Here is a 23,523-nt window from a genome sequence, read left to right on the forward strand (position 1 = left end):
ACAAAAAGGGGCCCCTCTCCTGGTCAGCTACAATAGAGGAAGCCAGGCAGGGTCACTAACCTGGTCACTCTGACACCTGCTTTCACAGGCTTATTCTTTCTGCCAGACTTTGATAAGTCAGGTTCTGATCATCTGATTGCATGTTTGCCCTTCTCTAACCTCCTCTGGAATTATTCTGGAAAATCTGATGAGGAGTTTGGGAGGACATGCCATGAGTTGCTTCCTTTCCCAGAGTCACCCCTTCTCCCCGAGTATCTCTGCATGGCTTCTGTAGCTTCTGCCAATGAGGTCAAGGTCTGTAAAGGTTAGGGATTGTATTTGGCTGCTGGTAAAGGGAGTCTAACTACTGTAAATTCATGTTCATAAGGGTTTAATCTCTCACATAACATTCTCTCACATGTTATAAGGGTTTATTCTGTTACATACAATGGCTCACACCTGTGATCCCAGCACTTTGGGAGGCTGAAGTGGGAGGATCACTTGAGCCCAGGAGTTTAGGATCAGCCTAGGCAACATAGCAAGATCCCACCCCTATAAAAATAGTTTTAAAAAGTTAGCCAGGCATAACATTGCATACCTGTAGTACCAGCTACTTAGGAGGCTGAGGCAGGAGGATTGCTTGAGCCTGGGAGATCGAGCCTGCAGTGAGCCATGATTGCACCACTGCACGCTAGCCTGGGCAACAGAGTAAGTAAGACTCCAACTTAAAAAAAAAAAAAAAAGTCAGAGGTAGGCAGTTCAGGCCTATTTTGAGGGCTTCTTCTGATGTTACCAGGAACTGAAGCTCTTTCTCTTTATGGGCCCTGTCATCCTTAGCGCAACTTAGTATAAGGCTATCATCCTCAAAATAACAAGATAGCTTCTGTCACTGCAGCCATCACATCCAAGTTCCAGGCTCTGAAAAGGAGAATATAAAGAAAAAAATGGCAAATGGCCATGTCCCTCTAAAGGGTTTTAAATCCTACCAGAAATTCTACCCAATGGCTATTTACATTGGCCAGAACTTAGTTGTAGGGTCATAACTATCTTAGGAAAGTCTGGGAAAGAGAGTCTTCTAGCTGGGATATGCTGAATAAAATCAGGGGTCTGTAATTAAGGAAGAAGGGGAAAATGGGTGTGAGTGGCAGGAGCACTCTTTGCCAGTAGGTCCTTCATTAACCTGGCAGTAATGGAGCTATTTACTCTGTACTTCTAGAATAATCTGGAAGGCAGTTCTTTAACTTCCTTTTTGTTCCAGAAACTGATAAATTCCCCTTATGGGTGGGTGGTTTCTCTATTGGCAGCCGAAGAATATGATGTTTATCCCCTTAAGGGAAGACTGGTTATTAATACTCTTCTATTTGACCTTTATCAAGTGGAAACAGATTAAATGTATTGACATTTCCAGTTACCTATCTTAGATTTGTACAGTTGAGTATTTATGGATGACAAATGGACATGCGTAGGAAATGTGTACCTTTTATCCTGAGGTCACCAACTGTGCCCTTGACCCTGAAGAGGCTGTATGATGTGGTAGAAAGAGTCTTGGATCTTAGGCTTGGCCTTACTGAATTCCAGAACCTCGGGCAAGGTTCTGTACCTTCCTGGGCCTTGGTTTTCCCATCTGTAAAATGGGGGATTGCTTTGAAATGTGTGTTCCTCAGAGCCTCTGGGTTCTGCAGGGGACTGCCCAGCAAGTGGAAGCCTGGTAGATGGTTCCAGACACTGCTTCACTCAGGTCAACACTGCCTTTAGCCACCATGTTCAACCTGACGTCTAATAAGATGGCATTTGGGGAGAGAGGAAAGCTGCTGCTTTAAAAAATAAGATTGAAACATCATGTGAATAGAGAATGCATAGTCTTTATTTTAAAGATCAGCTGAATGGACCCCATCATGCCTAGTGATCTTCTCACAGATAAATAAATGCTAGACTGTGGAAAGGAACTGGGGGGAAAAAAAACCCTTTGAATTCAAAGATACAGTAATTGAAACATTTTCATCAGACTCCCACCTACCTCCATTTGGATGATGGATGAACTTTCTAAATTACAGATTGCTACATGAAAGTATAGGATTATAATGGAGATACGGTTCTTCTTCAATCAGGGGTCTTTTCCAGGGCAAGTGAACCAATATTTTGTGCCATGAATCTTACTGCAGATACTTTGCGTACATTATCTCATTTACTCTTTCTAACAACCTTCTTGGGTACAAATGGCACTAGTCCTCCAGTTTTGCAAATTGGAGTGGCCTCTCTGTAAAGGCTCAGAACTAGGTATTAGGAGTAAAAAAAATTAAATACTACGGAGAACCAGCTCGGCTGGAGGGACCCCCCCCTCCCGCACAGGCAGTGCTGAAGGCAATAAGAGGCAGACACCCAGATAGAATAGTAAAGTGGGTCTGTCCAGGGGACCAGCAGCCTTCCGAACTGAGAGCCTCAGGGGCTGACAGCATTCCAGGCTGAAGGCCCTGAGCAGATTCTGATCCACGTATTTATTCTCTCTTAGCAGGTGATTAACAAAAAGGTGTTCTGTATTTTCCCACAACTCAAAAATATACCAAATAGGCAGCTGTTACCTGCTTACCACTAACTACAGACAAACTAAAAGGTATTCTCCACGAGGGAGCCATAGGGGCAGGGTCAGATATCTCAAAGAGTTGTTTTAACTGGTGTATGATATTTATACATTGTCCTGCCACTTCGGAATGCCCCAAGTGGCTTACCACTAGGGCAGGGGGTCGGCTAGGTTTTCCTTGCCATTGTTCTTCCTAGCAAACAATATATTCTATCATACACTCAGCATTCATCAATATTGATAAACTTAATATTTTTCAACAAAATACCCTCAAAGGGTTCAAAGCCTGGACGAGGAAATAGGCTGTTACGCCCATTTAAAACCTGGGTGTGTGGAGTGCTAGGCTGGAGACATGCATATGAGAAGATTGGTGTGTAGATAATGCCTCTGTTGACTCTTAGGATGAATTAGAGGCGCAAAGGCGAGAGTCTGGTGTGTTTGGCAAACAATAACTAGTGAGGGGTTGGCAGCGAGGGAGTGATTGGTAAGAAGTGAATGTGGAGCATGGACCAAAGTCAGATGCTAAAAGGCCTTTTCTACTGTGCCCAGGGATGTGTACTTTATTTCAGAGTTGATGGTGAGTAACTGAAGCCTGTCAAACAGGAGAGTGGTGTATTCCTTCATGCTTTTAAAAGTATTTAGCCCATCGCTTGGGAGTGGGAGGTGGCAGTTAGCCAAGGCTGCACCAGTGCACTCCAGCCTGGGCGACAGAGTAAGACTCTGTCTCAAAATAAATAAATAAAGTATTCAGCCCAGCTGGGCTGATTACAGTGGCTCAGCCCTGTAATCCCAGCACTTTGAGAAGCTGAGGTAGGAGGATCACTTGAGCCCAGGAGTTTGAGACCAGCCTTGGCAACAAGGCAAAACTTTGTCTCTACAAAAAATGCAAAACGTTAGCTTGGCATGGTGGTTCATGCCTGTAGTCCTAGGTACTTGGGAGGCTGAGGTGGGAGGAACACTGGAGCTCAGGAGGTTGAGGCTACAATGAGGTAAAATTACACCACTGCACTCCAGCCTGGATAACAGAGTGAGATCCTGTCTGAAAAAATGTTCAGCCCAGCAGTATTGTAGACGATGGATTAGAGTGACCAAGAGCAGGGACAGGGAAGGGACAAAGAGCACCCCACTAACGAGGCTGGAGAGGAAGGTTTAATTAGAGAGATTTTGAGGCACTAAGATGAGATGGAATCTGAAGAAGGAGTGGGAGTTATCGAGCATGGTTTTCAAGTTTGTGGCCAGTAAATGTGATGCTTTTCACTAGGCGTTTGAGGGAGGACACATTTTGTCAAATTTGTGGTGTTGATGGGATATTCATGTGCGGACAGAGCTTAGAAGAGCAATGTATGGTCTCTGCTAGACCTTTGGAATGGTTTTATGGGCCATGAGCTTTAACCAGAGAGATTAGGAATGTTGTCAGTGGTGTGGTGATAAATGTTTAACAATCAGTTTTCTCTGAAAAGAGAAAGAAAAAGCAAAAGCACTGATTTATAGCATTTGCTGATTTGGATGGTGTAAATAATTCCACCAAGGCTAATTTTGAGCTCCCAATATGCTATCTCCAAACTCAAGAGCTGACAAAAGATGTGGGCAGCTCCAGCATGTCATTAAATAAGACGTTTCACTTTATCTTCAGTAACTGAGCCCCAGAAACACCATTATTAACCAGCCTCTGTGTAGGTAGCTTTCACTAACCAGCCTCGGTGTAGGTAGCTTTCACTGACACTATTTAAGGACCCCTGAGTATTCCACGTTGTCCTAACAGGTTTGAATGTTGTTTTGCCTCATAGAATGTTAACAAGAATTGTAATTACTGCTGGGCCTGGTGTCTCTCATTTATAATCCAGGCACTTTGGGTGGCGAAGGAGGGAGGATCACTTGAGGCCAGGAGTTCAAGACCAGCCTGGACAACACAGTGAGACCATCTCTCTATTAAAAATAAAAAAAAAATTAACTAATCATGGTGGCATGTGTCTGTAGTCCCAGCTTCGCTAGAGGCTGAGGCAGGAGGATCTCTTGTATCCAGGAGTTTGAGCTTGCAGTGAGCTGTGATCATGCCACTGCACTCCAGCGTGGATGACAGAGTGAGACTGTCTCAAAAAACATTCCATCAAAATCAAAGATTTATTGTGCTTGTTATAGAACCACATTTTTCTCTAATATCTTTTATAATTCTTTGAGATATATTACTGCTGCTTTTATTATCAAACAAGCAGCCTGCTCGCGGGCTTTCCTGTTCTGAACATTGGCATGAGTTTGTTCTTTTTTTTTTTTTTTTTTTTGGAGACGGGGTTTTGTTCTTGTTACCCAGGCTGGAGTACAATGGCGCGATCTCGGCTCACTGCAACCTCCGCCTCCTGGGTTCAGGCAATTCTCCTGCCTCAGCCTCCTGAGTAGCTGGGATTACAGGCACACGCCACCATGCCCAGCTGATTTTTTGTATTTTTAGTAGAGACGGGGTTTCACCATGTTGACCAGGATGGTCTCGATCTCTTGACCTCGTGATCCACCCGCCTCGGCCTCCCAAAGTGCTGGGATTACAGGCTTGAGCCACCGCGCCCAGCCTGGCATGAGTTTTAAAACTATGACACTTGTCTTGTCTTGGTGCGCTTTATTTCTTCAAGCAGATTTTCTAGCCTTTACTGAATCATTAGTCTAAGCAGCACACAGTTTTTAGTTTTATTCTTTTTCAGGTATTGACTCTCCTGTTTCAAAATGGCACTTGAGCCAGGCTTCCTTTGATCTTTGTGGATTTGAATGTGTCACTTTTTATCTCTTGGTGTCACTTTTTATCAGTGCCCTCCAAAAATATTTTCATTATGGAAGTAGTCAAATCAAGTCCAAGTGCAGTGCAAGGTAGGGTTTGGTCAGATTTCCTTGAGGCTACAGAGTTTTGCTTTAAATCTAAAAAGTGTTCGTGGCTTATGAATTGTTTCTGAACTCTTGACTGTTGCTTGGTCCTTTCTTCATCATCATCAGAGCTCCATAAAGGAGAGTGGGGAGAGGATAACATAAATAATGCCGAAGTAGCACTGAGGGATGAGAACTGGCCCAGCAACTGAAGTCTTCATCTGCCGGCAGCCACAGGGCACTTTATGATTTTGCTTCTTGGCATTCAACCACCTGCCTTGGGGTGCTTCACTTTGCATTTCCATGCAGAGTTTCCCACATTGCCAAATTTGATTATGTGCCTGAATGTGTAGCAGTTCCCGTGAGGCCGAATTTGCATAAGTTATGTGTGCATCACCCAGGAGCATCTGTAATTAAATACTTTTTTGATTCTAAATTTCACCCATAATCTTAATTTTTTAATTCTTTTCTTTTCTTTTCCCCTTTCAGAGATGGGGGTCTCCCTCTATTGCCCAGGCTGGGGTTCAGTGACACAGTCAGGGCTCACTGTCGTCTTGAGCTCCTGGGCTCAAGCAACACTTCCACCTCAGCCTCCCGAGTAGCTGGAATTACAGGCTCAAGCCACCGAGCCTGCCTCCATTATCTTAATTATTATTATTATTATTATTATTATTATTATTTTGAGTCAAGGTCTCATTCTGTCACCCAGGTTGGAGTGCAGTGGCACATTCACAGCTCACTGCAGCCTCAACCTCCTGGGCTTAAGTGATTCTCCCACCTCAACCTTCCGAGTAGCTGGGATCACAGGTGCAGGCCACCATGCCCTACTATTTTTTGTTTTGTTTTTGTTTGCTTTAATTTTTTGTAGTAATGAGGCCTCACTATGTTGCTCAGGCTGCTCTTGAACTCCTAGGCTCATGTGATCCTCCCACTTCAGCCTCTCAAAGTGCTATGATTACAGACATGAGCCACTACACCTGGTAATCTTAATTTTTAATCTGTCCTTTGTTCTCATCAAAAAAGGCATTTATCCAAGTTAGATTATATTGTCTTAGTTCAGTTTTACCTTTGCTCTTTCTCAATTTTTATTAATTTCCAGTGAAGAAATTATTTATATATTCCTTGATTGTTTCTCCTTTGATATCACCAGGATAGGAAGGGAAGAAAGTTTATACCTGGTTAATTTGTCACTGAAAATAATTTTCTGTAGCCTTTTATATATAGCAGACTACAAGCCAAATTTTTTATCAGCTAAGTTAACATGTCCACAAACTAAATTCATTGTTACCAGCTATTTTTAGTAAGAGTTATTCAGATATAATTCATATGCCACAAAATTCACCCTTTTCAAGGGTACAGTTTAGTGGCTTTTGGTATATTAAGAGAGTTGTGCAACCATCACCACTATTTAATTTCAGAGCATTTTTTTATCACCCCCCAAAGAAACTTCTCACTCATAAGCTGTCATTTCCCATTTCTTGTCAGTCCTCCTGGCTGTACGCAACCACTAATCTGCTTTCTGTCTCTGTGGATTGACTTATTCTAGACACTTCATATACGTGGAATCATACAATACGTAGCCTTTCATTAGCTATTTTTACATGCCATAATGTTCTTTAGGTTCATCCTTCATTCGTTTTTATGGCTGAATAATATTCCACGTGTGAATACACACATTTTGTTCATCCATGTCTGGGAGGTTTCCCCTCTTTGGCTAACATGGATAATGCTGCTGTGAACACTGTGCAAGTTTTTGCATGAACGCATGTTGTCATTTCTCTTGGATTTGCTAGCTGATTTAGCATGTCTACTAACATGCTGTTTTAGTTGTAACCACCATTCTTTCACACTCGGGAACTGTTTATCCCCGACTCAGGATGCCTTGTTGTGTATTAGTGCTGTTGCTAGTTCAGTTACTTCATTCATCATCCAATTCTGACAGCTGCTTTCTAGATAAACTGATATTTGCTATACTTCTTTCAATAGCCTTCTAATATACCCTCTCTCATCACGTAAATAATAGAATAATAATTATTCTTATTATTTAAAAATTAATTTTACTCTCCTCCAATTATAAAGCAATACTTGTTCATGAGAGAGAATCTAGAAAATACAGGAAAACATATAAACTAAGGAAAAAAAAATCATAATCCCACTACCCGGAAACAACGACTGTTAATATCTTGGGGACTTTTTTGTTTTTTTTTTTTCTGTCCTTTTCTGTATATGTTATGTAGTTGAAACTTGGTTACTATTATGATGTAAAGATTCCTCACACCCCTTGCCTTTTTATTTTGAGACAGGGTCTTACTCTGTTGCCCAGGCTGGAATGCAGGGTGCAGTCATGGCTCAGTGCAAGCTTGAATTCCTGAGTTCAAGGGAGTCTCCCAACTAAGCCTCCCAAGTAGCCGGGACTACAGGTGTGTGCCACCATGCCTAGCTAGTTTTCTTTTTAACTTTTGTAGAGACAGGGTCTCCCTCTGTTGGCCAGGCTGGTGTTGAAGTCCTGAGCTCAAGTGACCCACCTGCCTTGGCCTCCCAAAATGTTTGGATTGCGGTGGGAGCCACCATGCCTGGCCAATTTTTATAAATTCTATAAATGTTGATTACATGTATAAGAGTGTTTCTTACAGCAGCAGCATTATTTGTGATGGTGACAAATTAGAAACAATATTCATCAGATGGTGAGTGGTTAAGTAAATCATATCCGTCTTGTGGAATTCTGTGGAATGGTTGAAAATGAATGAGGTGAATCTATGTGTACTGACCTTAAAAGATTGCCTAGAAATATTAAATGAATCACACAGTAATACAGGTGGTATGATCCCATTGTAGTAGAGGAAAACAAAACTTAACCATGCAGGTGTGCATATGCATGTAAATAAATGGCTGGAGAAATATCTAGAGAGAAACACATCCACCTCCTGATAGTGTCTCACACTGGGAAGGGGACTGATTAGAATTGGGGTGGGAAAGAAAAGTGGTTAAGGGCAGGGATGGGGAGGGAAGATTTTGCCTTTTACACTGTTTTCTGTGTTTGAATTTTTTTTAAAAAAAGATGGACATGTATTTCTCTATTACATATGTAATTTTTAAAAGTAGAAAAAGACACTTAATGTCTGCATACTTTGCCGTGTTTATAAACCATAAAGTTATTTATCCAGCACACTAAGTAGGTGTCTTTATGTGGTTTCCAGTCCTTTACCATTTTGAACAAGGTTGCAGGGAACAACAGCTTCTTTGCGTAAAAAGCATTCTCTCTATTTTAGACTATGTTCTTAAGCTGGACTTTCTGGAGTGGAACTACCAGATCAAAGGGTATGATGAGCGTGTTGGAGGCTTGGGCTGTATTTCACTAAATTGCTTCCCGAAAGACTTGTGTTGTTTGCCCCTCACCAGCAGTATGTGAAAATGCCCTTTGCCCTGTCTCCTTTTCATTGGTGGGAGATTTCATTCAAAAAGATATTTGCTTGTTAAGTAATATTCGCAGTGAAGATATACTGTAGTTCCTCGTTGTTGACCGAATGCATATTTATTTGATTGCCAGGGAAGTGGAAGGTAATCCCCGAAGTACGTCACCTCTTGCTCCTGGTCTTACAAAACTTGTCTGTTCAGTTCAGGGGCTTTGCCTGTTTGCCCAGCAGAGTCTTACTAATTTTCCTTGTTGATTTGTAAAGCTCCTTTTAAAGTGTTCCTTGTATAAAAAGGATGTTTGACTGGTTTTAAAACACATTTTCTTTTCTCTTGACTTTTAATTTAGCTGACATATTTTGCATATGGAAGTAGAGCATTTGAAAGTATTGCACTGGGCCGGGCGCGGTGGCTCAAGCCTGTAATCCCAGCACTTTGGGAGGCCGAGGCGGGTGGATCACGAGGTTAAGAGATCGAAACCATCCTGGTCAACATGGTGAAACACTGTCTCTACTAAAATACAAAAAATTAGCTGGGCATGGTGGCGCGTGCCTGTAATCCCAGCTACTCAGGAGGCTGAGGCAGGAGAATTGCCTGAACCCAGGAGGCAGAGGTTGCGGTGAGCCGAGACCACGCCATTGCACTCCAACCTGGGTAACAAGAACAAAATTCCGTCTAAAAAAAAAAAAAAGAAGAAAGAAAGTATTGTACTGTAAGGCTTTCCTGCTATGATTCCCTCAACTGTTTTATGTGCAGGAAGTCCTCTCCCCATTTCAGACTTGATAAATAGTGATTTATATTTTCATCCACTACCAATCACTTTACAGACATTTGACTGGTCAAGCATTGCCCTCCTAGCTTTCCCCCAACACTACCATACAAATATATTGTGGTCTTTTTGTTTTCTATTTTTGAGACAGGGTCTCACTCTTGTCGCCCAGGCTGGAGTGCAGTGGCATAATGGCTCACTGTAGCCTCCACCTCCCGGGCTCAGATGATTTTTCCACCTCAGCCTGCTGAGTGTCTAGGATTACAGGTGCGCACCACCATGCCTGGCTAGTTTTGTGTATTTTTTTGTAGAGATGGGATTTCGCCATGTTGCCCAGACTGCTTTCGAACTTCTGGGCTCAAGTGATCCTCCCACTTTAATCTCCCAAAGTACTGGGATTACAGGCGTGAGCCACCAAGCTCAGCCCTCCGAATATATTTTGAACAAAAGAATTTGCTCATTACAAGGATGCCAGCATAGAATTTTTGGAGTGGTCCTTTAATCCCGAAATATTGACAAGTTGTCTTCCGCATCTTCATAGGAGAATCTCAGTCATAACTGATGGGCAGCAGGAGAGGCCTGTTCTGCTGCAGGTCCTGCTTCTAAGGCTTCTTCCCAGAGGAGAAAACCATCTTAAATATGCCCTAGGTTTGTTCCGCACCCTAGGTTTGTTTTACAGGGAACTGGTTCATCACATGGTTAGTTCAGCCTCAGCTATATCATTTTAGCAGGGATCTGAGATTTGAAATCTTGAGAACCTCCATTTATCTTTTAGGAACTCAAAACATTTCTGCCCTGCAAAAGACTTGAATAGACGTTTCTCAAAAGAAGACACACAAATGGCAAACAGACATAGGAAAATGTGCTCAGCGTTATTGATCATCAGAGAAAGGCAAATCAAAACTACAATGAGATACCATTTCACCCCAGTTAAAATGGCTTATATCCAAAAGACAGGCAGTAACAAATGCTGGTGAGGATGTGGAGAAAAGGGAACCCTTGTCCACTGGGGCGGGAATGTAAATTAGTACAACCATTATGGAGAATGATTTGCAGGTTGCTAAAAAAAAAAAAAAAAAAAAATTGAGCTACCATATGATCCAGCAATCCCACTGCTGGGTACACACCCAAACGAAAGGAAATACCTGCACTCCTAAGTTTGTTGCAGCACTGTTTACAATAGCTAAGATCTGAAAGCAACCTACGTGTCCATGAACAGAGGAATGGACAAAGAAAATGTGGTACGGGCTGAGTGTGATGGCTCACTCATGTAATCCCAGTACTTTGGGAGGCAGAGGCTAGCGGATCACTTGAGGTCAGGAGTTCATAACCAACCTGGCCAACATGGTGAAACCCTGTCTCTACTGAAAATACAAAAATTAGCTGGCCTGGTGGTGCATGCCTGTAATCCCAGCTACTCTGGAGGCTGAGGCAGGGGAACTGCTTGAACCTGGGAGGCAGAGGTTGCAGGGAGCTAAGATCACACCACTGCACTCCAGTCTGGGTGACAGAGTGATACTCTGTCTCAAAAAAAAAAAAGGAAGAAGAAAGAAAATGTAGTACATATACACAATGGAGGACTATTCAGCCATAAAAAGAATGAGATCCTATCATTTGCAACATGGATGAACCGGAGATGATTGTGTTAAGTAAAATAAGCTAGGCACAGAAAGACAAACATCGCATGTTCCAACTTATTTGTGGGATCTAAAAATCAAAACAATTGAACTCATGAACATAGAGAGTAGGAGGATAGTTACCAGAGGCTAGGAAGGGTAGTATGGGCTGGCAGGGAAGTGGGGATGATTAATGGGTACAAAAAACATAGAAAGAATGAATAAGACCTACTATCTGAGCACCACCTGGTGACTGTCGTCAATAATAACTTAATTGCACATCTAAAAATAAAAGAGTGTGATTGGATTGTTTGTAACTCTAAGGATAAATGTTTGAGGGAGTGGATCCCCCATTCTTCATGATGTGCTTATTTCACATTGCATGCCTGGACCAAAATATCTCATGTACCCCATAAACATATATTCCTACCATGTGCCCACAAAAATAAAAATATTAAGAAAAGGTTTCTGCACTGGCATTGAGTACTTTTCTGCTGCTTCTGGAAAAGGACCAGTATTGCTGATGTACTTGCAGGTAGTTATGTGTCTTTTTAGGGGCAGCAGAAGGTGGAGGATGGCTTCTGCTTTTTTTTGGCGGGCAGAGAGTAGGGGATGGCTTCTGCTTTTTCAGAACTATTTTCATGTGGAAAAACTCTTTCTTCCTTCTCGTGCAAGTACAGCAGCCCCTCCCCTGGGAGCCACCACACCCTTTTGGGATTGGGAACCTGGGATTTCTTGGCAATGGTGTAGATGGTGGTGAAGGTGAGGTGGCCGCTTCAAGGTTTGAAGCTCAATGATTGAGGCTGAACCAAAGAGTTGAAGACTGGAGCTTTCTTGAATGCCTGGTTTGGAGAAGTCTGGGATTCGCTTCTCTTAATGATCTTGTTTCTCTCTTAAAAACTTTGCAGATTTCTTCTTCCTGTTGAACGTTCTTGGGGAGCCGCGGCCAACTCGCCTCTCACTGATGGCCACCAGGGGGAGCCCCGCGCACTTCCTCCTTCCCCTTGTGTTCCAGGGCGTTCCTCAAAACGCTGACGTTCTCCTTCGTCCTTCTAGGGGCGCCCAAGGGGCCTTCGCAGAAGATGAGGTGCCTTTCCAGCCAGGTGTCTCACGTGCAGGGCCTGGGAACAGTGCAGCCCCGTTCTACCAAGCAGTCCCTTACTCTTCATTTGCATTGCTTGCTCTCTACCCCTCATCACATCCGTAGTCTTATTTTTCAGTGAATTGGAGAACAGAAAATTTTTAAATAGCTTTGATTTTTTTTTTTTTTTTTGAGGCCGAGTCTCGCTCTGTTGCCCAGGCTGGAGTGCAGTGGCGTGATCTCGGCTCACTGCAACCTCCGCCTCCTGGGTTCAAGCAATTCTCCTGCCTCAGCCTCCTGACTAGCTGGGTTTACAGGTATGCACCACAATGCCCAGCTAATTTTTGTGTGTGTGTATTTTTAGTAGATATTGGGTTTCACCATATTGGCCAGGCTGGTCTCCAACTCTTGACCTTGTGATCCACCCCCTCGGCCTCCCAAAATGCTGGGATTACAGGCGTGAGCCACCGTGCCTAGTCCATTCAAATAGATTTTTCTAATATTACAGAAGGTCAAACACCTTTCTGCAAAATATCTATCATACTAAAGGGGAAGTAATTTTACATGTCTGGACAGTACCATTTTGCATTAGAAAGGAGCTCTTTTATTGAAGATCCTAAAGACTCCAACAAACCTCTTGAACTCTTAAGCCTGAATTGAAAATGTGTCAGTGTTTTCAGAAAATCTGAGGGCTAGAAGCTAGAGCCTCAGTTCCCTCCTCTACCATTTGTAGAAGCCTTATAGGCGATACCTGGGGCCTTTGAAGAAAAGCACTTTCTAAGTAGGCTATTTTGCTTTGCTTGCTCATACAAATAAATGACAGTGGTTCTGAAAGTGAGGGATGCCATTATGAGGGAAGCTACTCAACATTAAGAATGGCCAATATCTTTTTTTTTTTCTCCGTCTTTTGAGATGGGGTCCTGCTGTGTTTGTTGCCCAGGCTGAAGTGCAGTGATACGATCATAGCTCACTGCAGCCTCGAACTCCTGGGTACCATTACACCTGGCTAATTTTTTTATTTTTTGTAAAATAAAAGAATAAACAACGAGGACTCACTAGGTGCCCCTGGCTGGTCTTGAACTCCTGGTCTGAAGAGATCCTTCCACTTTGACCTCCCGAAGCGCTGGGATTACAGGCGTAAGCCACAGTGCTGGACTACCAAATCAATATCTTTTTTTTTTTTTTTTTTGAGATGGGGTCTTGCTCTGTCACCCAGGCTGGAGTGCAGTGGCGTGATCACTGCTCACTTCACCCTCAACCTCCCAGGCTCAAGTGGTCCTCCCACCTCAACCTCCTGAGTAACTAGGACTGAAGGCTCACACCACAATGCCCAGTTAGTGTTTTTGTAGAAATGGGGTTTCGCTACGTTGCCCAGGCTGGTCTCGAGCTCCTAGGCTCAAGCAATCTGTCCATCTCAGCCTCCCAAAGTGCTGGGATTACAAGCACGAACCACCGTGCCTGGCCATATCTTTATATGTGATTTATAATCAGGTGGGAGAACATAGAATTCTTAAAATGACAGATTTGATGTTAACATAACTACTGCTAAGTGGACTTATATCTAACACCCACTTCTTATTCCGTTCCTGATGATAAAACACTTAAGAAAGACAAGACATTTGAAGTTAAGGCTGTCAGTTTATTTTGCCTCTGCCTCTATCCTACAATTTCTTCAGAGGAGTAGTTGGCTGTAAATGCAAGGGACTTGTTTTAAATTGAGTACAAGTAATAACTATTTTAGTAAAGTTGCCTGAAGACCTGCTTATCAGTGGAATAAAACAGGAAGGGGAGAATTCTGATAAGCTCTTTCAGCATGAGTATGTTGGAATGTCTCATCCCTCTGTCAGTTGCTTTGGCTTGAGCTTCTGATTCAGAGAGCAAGAAAGAGTGAGACTAAGGAGGGAATTCTCACAGAGAAGCTCAGAGCTGAGCCAATCCGCGGCTGTAGAGAAGGAGGAGCTTTCAAAGCTGCTGGTTCCAAGCTTTTTGCTGTTACTTAAATTTAAAGCTGGAACAGAGGGTCAAAAACCAGGAAAGAAAACCATATCAAGATAACAGGTCATGGTATTCTTTCTCATTCTTACAGAAAAGAATTCACAAGAGACTTGAGGAAGCTTTTTTATTTTTATTTTATTTTGTTTATTTATTTATTTATTTTGAGATGGAGTCTCACCCTATTGCCCTGGCTGGTCTCAAACTCCTGGGGTCAAGTGATCTACCTACCTCGGCCTCCCAAATTGCTGTGATTACAGGCAGAAGCCACCGTATCTGGCCAATTTTTTTGTTTTTGTTTTTGTTTTTTGAGACAGGGTCTTGTCCTGGAGTGCAGTGGCATGTTCACAGCTTACTGCAGCCTCGACCTCCCAGCCTCAGGCGATCCTCCCACCTCAGCCTCCTTAGTAGCTAGGACTGTAGACACCCACCACCACATCCGGCTAATTTTTGTACTGTTTGTAGAGACGAGGTTTTACCATGTTTCTCAGGCTGGTCCCAAACTCCTGGGTTCAAGCAATTTGAGGATGTTTTAAATTAGGCTCTAAAAATATATATTTGAAATTGAATAAGTGTTGACACTAGTCTGGGAATTAGGAAAGTATGATTTGTGTGTTAGCTCTGGTGTGAACCAGAGAGCCCTGTAACCTCCCTGGGACTGGGTTTGCTCCTCTGTATAGCAGGCCTCCCTGTGCTTCCCCTTGGGAGACAAGAATCACAGCCCCAGCATGTTTTCCTCTCCCCGTCGGCTGCCAGGAAACCCAGGAGCCAAATTCAAGGCTTTATTGAAGGAACTCTGCAGGACTAGGACTTGATATCTTGATGCTGTTTTCCTTCCTGGTTTTTGACTTTCTGTTCCAGCTTTCATTTTTGCTGATTATAGTATTTTACTATTTTTCATATTTAGTATGTAGTGCACATTTTTACACTACACTTCTAATCCTTTGTGTAATGAGCATGGTAGAAATAAATGGTGAAATGAGGAGGTCATACTTAGATGAGTTTCAGGGGCCCTTCCAGTCCCAATTTTGTAGGATTCTTAAGGGGAAAGGTAATTTTATGTGTCTAGAAGGTTCCAGGTTTGCACAGAAGGGAACTCTCCTATTGAGACTCCTGAAGACTTCAGCAAACCTCCAGGGAGGCCTGTCCAGGATGTTCTCCTATGTCTCTAAAGGAGTGAGTGCTTTGTGCTAGTTTAGGGAAAGATAGCTTTTCTGTTGGGATTTTAGACTTGCCCTACTTGAAATTGGTACAGAAATACCTGTCTGGGATGGGGCTCAATAATCTGCAGCTGTATTAAGAAATGCAAGTAGTTTTAATGTGGGTGATTTCAAGACACACTTGGAAAATGTGAGGGAAGTGTGTATGTGCATTTGCTGGGGAGGGGGAGGGGACTGGGGAAGGATAGCTAATCCGTTTATTCCTAATGCTCATCTCAACTTTGTATTGTGCCGAGTACCTTGATAAGGGTTGGGTTATTTTACGAGTGTTACTATATAAATTCATAGTATCCATCAGATCTTGTATATTTAGAGGCATACTCCTACTTTGAGTAAGTGGAAAGCTTTAGAGATATACACTAAATAAACATCAGTTACTAAGCAGTTATTCATTTTAAAAATTCCCTCCTCATTTCACCAAAGGATCCACCATGGCTTCCATTAAATGTCTATTTATGATTTGTTTTGACAAAGACTTTTCCAAGAACACCTCTGCTCTGTAAAGCAGAAGAGCTCTATAGATGTTCTAGAGCTGCTTGGTGTAGATTTGGTTCTGATTTGTGCCATGAAGTCCAATAACAAGCTGGAGGCACACATTCCAAAGCCAGTGATAAGAGTTTGAGTAAGCCGGGCGCGGTGGCTCACGCCTGTAATCCCAGCACTTTGGGAGGCCGAGGCGGGTGGATCACGAGGTCAAGAGATCGAGACCATCCTGGTCAACATGGTGAAACCCCGTCTCTACTAAAAATACAAAACATTAGCTGGGCATGGTGGCGCGTGCCTGTAATCCCAGCTACTCAGGAGGTTGAGGCAGGAGAATTGCCTGAACCCAGGAGGTGGAGGTTGCAGTGAGCCGAGATCGCGCCATTGCACTCCAGCCTGGGTAACAAGAGTGAAACTCCATCTCAGGAAAAAAAAAAAAAAAAAGAGTTTGAGTAATGATCATCTATTCCTGAACATAAAGTTTGGAGCCTTCTGGAATCCATAAAAATTGGATGTGTTGTTCCTTTCCCCTCTACCCAAATTTTATTTATACCTGGCTATAAATAGCTTCTGTTTTGAGTTTTCACTGGTCAGACTCTGCTGTTTTAGTGCCATCCTGCTATCTTCCTTGAACAAGGTGATGCCACCTAACATTTTTTTTTCAGACTTCCAGGACAATGGTCAGGGGGACTCTTCTATGCCACACTGGGCGGGATGAAGATGCAGGCTTTAGGGCAGCCCCTCCGAGAAGGGGTGGCAGGTTGAGGAGCCTGTTGATCCTTTCTATCAGGGATGGATTTGCTTTCTGTGGGTGTCACCTTCAGGGGCCTGTGTTTCCACTCATCACAGGAGCTCACATTTACTGAGTGGGGCCAGAGTGTTTATACACAGTGATGTTACACCTCACCATAACCTCCGTGGTGGGCACTAACATTACCACCATTTTGCAGATGAGAACATGGAGGCTTGCAGAAGAGGTAAGTTGCCCTGGCTTCCATGCTGAATCAGAGGTGAAGCTCAGCACACAGCACAGGACCAGGTCTGCTGGCTCCCGAGCTCACCTCTGTACCTACAAGGCTGGACCACCCCACAGCAGAGTCAACAAGCTGGCCTGGCATGTGAAGAAGCAAGCCTGAGTGTCTCCTGGCTGCCAGTGTCATCCCTGTCTGGGACCCCAATTCACAGCTTGATTCTGGTCCTCTTGCCCTCTGTCCCTCACCAGAACCCTGATATTTCCAGATGAAAACACCAGCATAGCTTATTTCCACAACTCACCTGGGCCCAGCGATGAAGATCTATAGCTACAGGGCAGTGTTGAGTTGATTATGAGTTATATAGGTCCAAATGACTAGCTTGCTTGATTTAACCAGGTAATTCATGCCATACTTTTCTCTTTGGAAAGACCTGGACCAACAATAACCTCTGCTAAACACTTTTGCTTTTTTAAATTTGCAGGTACTTTTCTGGGGCTGCCTTTCGCTCCCTGTCTGTTGAGAGTCCGTTTTCCTTGCAGTCAACCTATCTGGGTTGATTTGTCTCATTCGTGAATGAGAAGTTTTATTTTAATGCATTAAGTAATAGTGTTGAGTGGCCAACAAGTGTGAAGTTTGAAAAGCTCAAATGAAAAAAGAAAGTGTGGTAGAAACACAGGGTTGGAGGCTGGGTGCAGGGGCTCATACCTGTAATCCCAGGACTTTGGGAGGCCAAGACAGGAGGTCCCTTGAGCTCAGGTGTTTGAGACCCCTGGGCAACATGGCAAGACCCCATCTCTACAGAAAAATATAAAAATCATCCAGGTATGATGGCCTGCACTTGTAATCCCAGATACTTGGGAGGCTGAGGTGGGAGGATTGTTTGAGCCCGGGGGGTTGAGGCTGCAGTGAGCTGTGATTGATCCACTGCACTGCAGCCTGGGTAACAGAGCAAGGCTCTATCTCAAAAAAAAGAAAAAAGAAAAAAAAAGCAGCAGCAGAAGAACACAAGGTTGGAACTTGAGGGGGCCTATTAAATAGGATGCTCTTTCCTGTCTTAGTTTTGAATTGAGAAGATAAAATAATAAGGCATGGAAATTACAGCATCCGCTTTCTTATTAATAAAGCAGACCCTGGAGAACGGAAGGCTCCAAGTGGGGTTCCTGGTGCTGCCCTTCAACATCAGGCTGAGGCTCCCCTTGTCCTCAAGTAATGGGCACTGCTGGCCTGAGGTGGAGCCTCCTCTGTCCAGGGCTCAGTTCGTCCTTGGAAGGCTTAGGACATGGAGGAGCTGCTCCAGGCTAAGAGGGAGGGCCGGGGCTACCCTGCGGGGGTTGTTTTTCCAGTTTCTCCAATCAGATGAGCCACACTGTCACTCTAGTGTTGAAAGGAGGGAAGGGACAGAAGTGGCCAGGAGTGTGACCCTCAAAGAGGCAGAGGAAATCTCGGAGAAAGGGAGGAAGCATTCTCATAACCAGAGGGAGAAGGATAGAGGCCTCAGTTTTCCCTCTCTGAGAATTAGTTTGAGATTTGCATTTAGTGTCTATAAACATGTCAGCAGATATATGAACTTATTTGCTTTTGTTCTGTTTTCATTTTTAGATTCTTGAGTATCAGAACACCACCTTCTTTGGTGGAGCCTGTATATCCATGATTGATTACCTCCTCTGGCCCTGGTTTGAGCGGCTGGATGTGTATGGGATAGCGGAGTAAGACATTTGACCTTGCGGCGGTAAATTCCCAGAGTCACACTGAGTAACAATGGTTAAGATGGTCTGCCTGCCCCCTGTAGACATGTTTCAGAGTGTCTGTGAAGTGAATCAGGTTTTTAAACTGCAGTATGTGCTTCCTTATTAAAAACACGTATGCCTTTCCACTGTTAACTTCAGACCCACACTTTACCTGCATTTCTGCGGATAAGACCCCCTAGTCCAGGAGCTTCCCAAAGACTTCAGAGCCTGCTCCCCTCACCAGCACCCCCACACAGCCGGTGTGAGAGCAGGTGGAGAGTCACTGCCACGGTGCCCAACGCCTCCACCTGGTCCTGCTGGGTCCCCAGTGGATACCATATACCTTAGTCGTGTCTTATTGCCCAGAAGAATCTTCCCCCAGATAGAAATAACCTTATAAAAAAGATGTGTATAGTAATATATGCTTGGTGTTGGAACATACAAACACAAAGGCAACGTCACACTATGGAAGTGCAGGGACGTTAAAGCAGAAGAAATAGCTGTGTAGTGTCCTGGGCAGAACAGTGCTCTGTTACCTCAAAGCTCAGAGAAGTTAGATGTGTGCAGAACCAAGCCACCCTCATGGTGGGTGCTGGACACTTCTGGTGCTTGGAAATCTGGCCCTGCTGAAGCAGAACTGTGTCTGCACCTTTGTAACTGGAGACCACCCAGGCACTGTCTCCTGCACGTCCGACTTCAGCTCTCTTTGAAGGAGATCAGATATGACATGTCAGGATATTTTAAACTCAATTTCTCAAACATAAAATTTACAAAAGGCTGTATCCTCTGAAGACAGAGCATGGAACCACGGGCCTTCTAGTCCTGGATTTCCCACATCCCACTCGTATTATTTTCAGCTTGTCGCTTTATAAATCCCAGACCTAAATGTCCTGGTCGATCTTTGAAAGGGCCCTGTCAGCTCCATGACTTCAAGTTTCATCATTGTTTTATTCATTTAAAAAATGTTTCGGAAATTATTTGTCTCTATTTTTTTTTCTGTCTCCTAAAGTAAACTCTGAGAATGACCCAAGAATGTTTGTTTTAGAAGGTTCTCTTTTTGTTGGCAAACAGTGAAGCACATGTAAGTTTCTTAAGCTTTAAAAATATGTATATTAAAAAACAACAAAACCCCAAAAAACCCAATGAAGCACAGACACGTTATTTTCCCAGAGCCATCAGTCCAATGTATTTCACTGTATTATTAGAAGCAACAACAACTTCTAACACGTTCAGCTATTCAAAAAATAAGATTTTCCTCCAGGAAGTTGTCATTCTCATTTGATAATTAGATAACTCCCCAAAATAAACCCATTTTTCATATATCGCAAATCTAAAAAGCAACATGCATCCCCTTCCCTGATGCCTCCCCCAGCGCTGTGCTGATGCTTCTTTCCTGTCTTGCAGCTGCCTGAGCCACACGCCAGCCCTGCGGCTCTGGGTATCAGCCATGAAGCGGGACCCCACAGTCTGTGCCCTTCTCACGGATAAGTGCGTTTTCCATGGTTTCTTGAATCTCTATTTTCAGGACAACCCTGATGCCTTTGACTTTGGGCTGGACTGAGCCTCACAGTCCACCCCTTCACCGGCCAGAATTCCCTAGCTTGTTGGGAGTCTACATCACGGATTGTCTTGGGAATCGATCTGTCACATTCCTTTTAAGTTCCCAATAAAATGAAAACAGAAAATGTATTCTTTCAATAATAATGTATCTGACTCCTCTAGCCCGTAGCTGCTGCTGCTGCTGCTGCTTTTCTTTTTTTTTGAGACAAGGTCTTGCTTTGTTACCTAGGCTGAAGTGCAGTGGGACAGTCATGGCTCACTGCAGCCTTGAACTCCTGAGTTCAATTGATTCTCCCACCTCAGCCTCCTGAGAAGCTAAGATTACAGGCACGCGTCACCATGCTGAGTTAATTTTTTTTTTTTTTGGTTGTTGAGACAGGGTGTCACTATGTTGCTCAGGCTGGTCTCCAATTCCTGGCTGCAAGCCATCCACCGAACTTGGTCTCCCAAAGTATTGAGATTCCAGGCGTGAGCCATATGGCCTGCTTAGCCTGTAGCTTCTAACTATTCTCTAGAAAGAACCTGGTGCTAATGTCAGAGCACATTTTGGGAGCCTGTGTACCTCCTAACTCCTTGGCCTTCAGCCCAGTTTGATCTCTAGATTATTGGTGCAGAAGCTGATGCTGAGGTTCAGGGTCAACCTATGATTGATGCTTTTCTCTACAGATTGACACCCTTCAAAAACCTCCCTGGTAAAAGCTTAAGAAGAAGGAGAAGGAAGAAGAAAACACTCCAAACCCAAATACCTTCCATTTGGCAAATGAATGCTTCTGTCCACGTGGGTGAGAATGAGTATAATTCTCCAAACTTTGGCCATGGGCCTGGAGACACCAAAGTTCTTGTGACTGGAAATAATTCCAAAGCAGGAAATGAAACACCGATTTATCACCCAGGACTAACTACGTCAGAATTTCACTGGTGCTGTCAGGGCTCAGGATGTCTCACAAAATGTTCTATGGCCAGCATCCTGCCTTAAAAAAATACACACGCCCCAAACCCAGCCACAAGCAAAGGTCATTCCATTGGATTTGCGTCACACTCTCTTCCAATTCAACAAATGCTTCTGGTTACGTGTTGTGTACCAAGCCCAGGGGCACGTTGGGGCTAAAGTTGAAAAAGACACTGGCTCTGTCCCTGGGAGACCCCATCTCTCCACTTATCTTGGTTGAGGTTTTAAACCCAGTGCTTTGGAGCTGCTTATCTGGTGTGGGGATGCTTGTCTCCGATGTGACCCCTCTGTCATCTTGGCTGAAGACAGCACCCCACTGAAGACAGCAAAGAGCTGAGGATGGCTGGTGCCGACAGGTGCCTTGGGCTGGGAGCATCGGGGGACCAAGTTTGTCCAATGCCTTTTCATCTTAGTGTCTGAGGATCAGCCTGTGATCATTTCAGCTTTGCTCATGCTGGATCCTTTCCCCTCCTTCTAGCTGTGCTGAGACACCAGGCAGCAACAGGAGCGATGTTTTGCGTTGTCTGTGCCCCCTAAGGAGCTGTCTGCCGCCTCTGCCTCTGCAGAAGACAGCCCAAACCAGCCCTCTCTCCCCACATCTCAGCCTGGCCCTGCCATCTGCTGGCTCTGGGTATATTTTGACCCACGTAAATAGTTACCAGGTGTTACTCTGTGCCAGCTGGGCAGAAGCAAGCCAGCTTGGTGAGATGGCCAGACCTTCCAGAAGAGGCACCGCATGACGGCGGCAGTCTGCCGTACCATCTGCTCCGGATGTGGAGCCCTGTTGCCATGGCATCCGAGTTAATGCTGAGTGAGGTCTGTGAATCACTGTTTCCTTGGGATCTTTGCTCAAGAAGAGAGGAATCTTCTCCTGTGGCCTCTCATAGGACTTAGGGGATTGATCAGCCTTTTGCCGGTACAAATCCTGCGTGCTAGTGAGTGCTTGGTGTAAGACCAAAGTTACTACTGATGCAACAGGAAATGGCATGTCTGGCTCACTAAGATGAAGGTGTTCTCTTTTGGGGCTCCACACACTAATTTAGAAAGCTTGAAGAACCAGGAGTTATAGAATGGAGAACAGCACTCATGGGGGAATTTGCAGCCTGGTGGCCTATATAGCCCAGTTTGGGATTTGAGTGCCTCTTGGCCAGCCATGCTCCCTGCAGTTTACCAGGGTCTTGGTCACCTGCATGTAATTACACTTCCTCCATCTCACTTCTTTGTCAATCGTCTGACCCACAGAGAAAACTGAGTTTTGAAAGATTAATTCCAAAATTAATCTTTGAATAAAACTAGAAGGATGTGGCCAGGAGCAAAGAGGGAAGGAGGTAATTAACACTCCATGAAGAACTTTTAAAATATGCTTCTTAAATAAATAATACATATGGAAAGATAATATGTATGGGCTAAAAATGCAATAATAGAATAGAAAATATTCCATTTTCTTATGTCCCAGAGATAACCACTTTTAGTAACTGGCCTACCTCTTTTTTCTTTTTTTTTAAATAATAGAGATGGGATCTTGCTGTGTTGACCAGGCTGGTCTCAAACTCCTGGCTGCAAGTGATCCTCCCATCTCAGTTTCCCAAAGTGCTGGGATTATAGGTGTGAGCCACCATATCTGGCAGGTGTCTATCTTATAAAAAGCACTAAACTTAAGGATTTAAAGGTGAGGACATGTATTAGGCCATTCTCATGCTGCTATAAAGAAGTGCCTGAGACTGGGTAATTTATAAAGGAAAGAGGTTTAATTGACTTATATTTCTACATGGCTGGGGAGGCCTCAGGAAGCTTACAATCATGGTGGAAGGGGAAGCAAATACGTCCTTCTGCACAAGGTGGCAGGAGAGAGAAGTGCAGAGCCAAGGAGGAAAAAACCCTTATAAAACCATTAGATCTCATGAGAACTCATTCACTATCATGAGAACAGCATGGGGAAACTACCCCCACAATCTAATCACCTCTCTTGAGGTCCCTTCCCCAACATGCGGGGATTATAATTCAGGTTAAAATTCAAGATGAGATTTTGGGTGGCATACAGCCAAACCATATCAGAGCCATTTTCTATCTTTTGCAGATTGGAGAAAGGAAAAAATTAGTTTAAACCACAGCATTTGAAAGAACTCATTGTCATAGATGATGTTAACATCAGAATGGAGGTTGTGTGACATTCCCCTCCTTGGAGGTTCTGAGCTACCATCTAGCCTGGACTGGGTCCAGTTACAATTTAACATGGCTAGGGGGAGGAAGGAGCATGGTGGGGTGGGGCTCGTGTGGCTGGGACAGCTGGCTGTGGTCGTGGTCGTGGTGCTGGTGCTGGTCACTAAATGGTTCTTG

General features: G+C 43.9%; 1 protein-coding gene across 3 annotated transcripts in view; it reads left to right on the forward strand.

Moving 5' to 3' along the window:
* Positions 1-22,540, forward strand: part of LOC116553896 (glutathione S-transferase omega-2) — a 32,399-nt gene extending 9,859 nt beyond the window's left edge. For 2 of the 3 annotated variants that reach the window (XM_032281537.1, XM_032281539.1), the window contains 3 exons: positions 18,550-18,656; positions 20,082-20,165; positions 20,904-22,540. In XM_032281537.1, the coding sequence (XP_032137428.1) occupies positions 18,550-18,656; positions 20,082-20,165; positions 20,904-21,213 (501 nt within the window). In that variant the 3' untranslated portion in view covers positions 21,214-22,540. Of the gene's footprint in view, positions 1-18,549; positions 18,657-20,081; positions 20,367-20,903 lie in introns of those variants that run through there. The other variant, XM_032281538.1, reaches the window with a different exon arrangement.
* The last annotated feature ends 983 nt before the right edge of the window (positions 22,541-23,523 follow it).

Source organism: Sapajus apella, unplaced genomic scaffold (assembly GCF_009761245.1).
Source record: "Sapajus apella isolate SASKATOON/1434 unplaced genomic scaffold, GSC_monkey_1.0 scaffold13, whole genome shotgun sequence".
In the NCBI taxonomy this organism is placed as follows: Eukaryota; Metazoa; Chordata; class Mammalia; order Primates; family Cebidae; genus Sapajus; species Sapajus apella.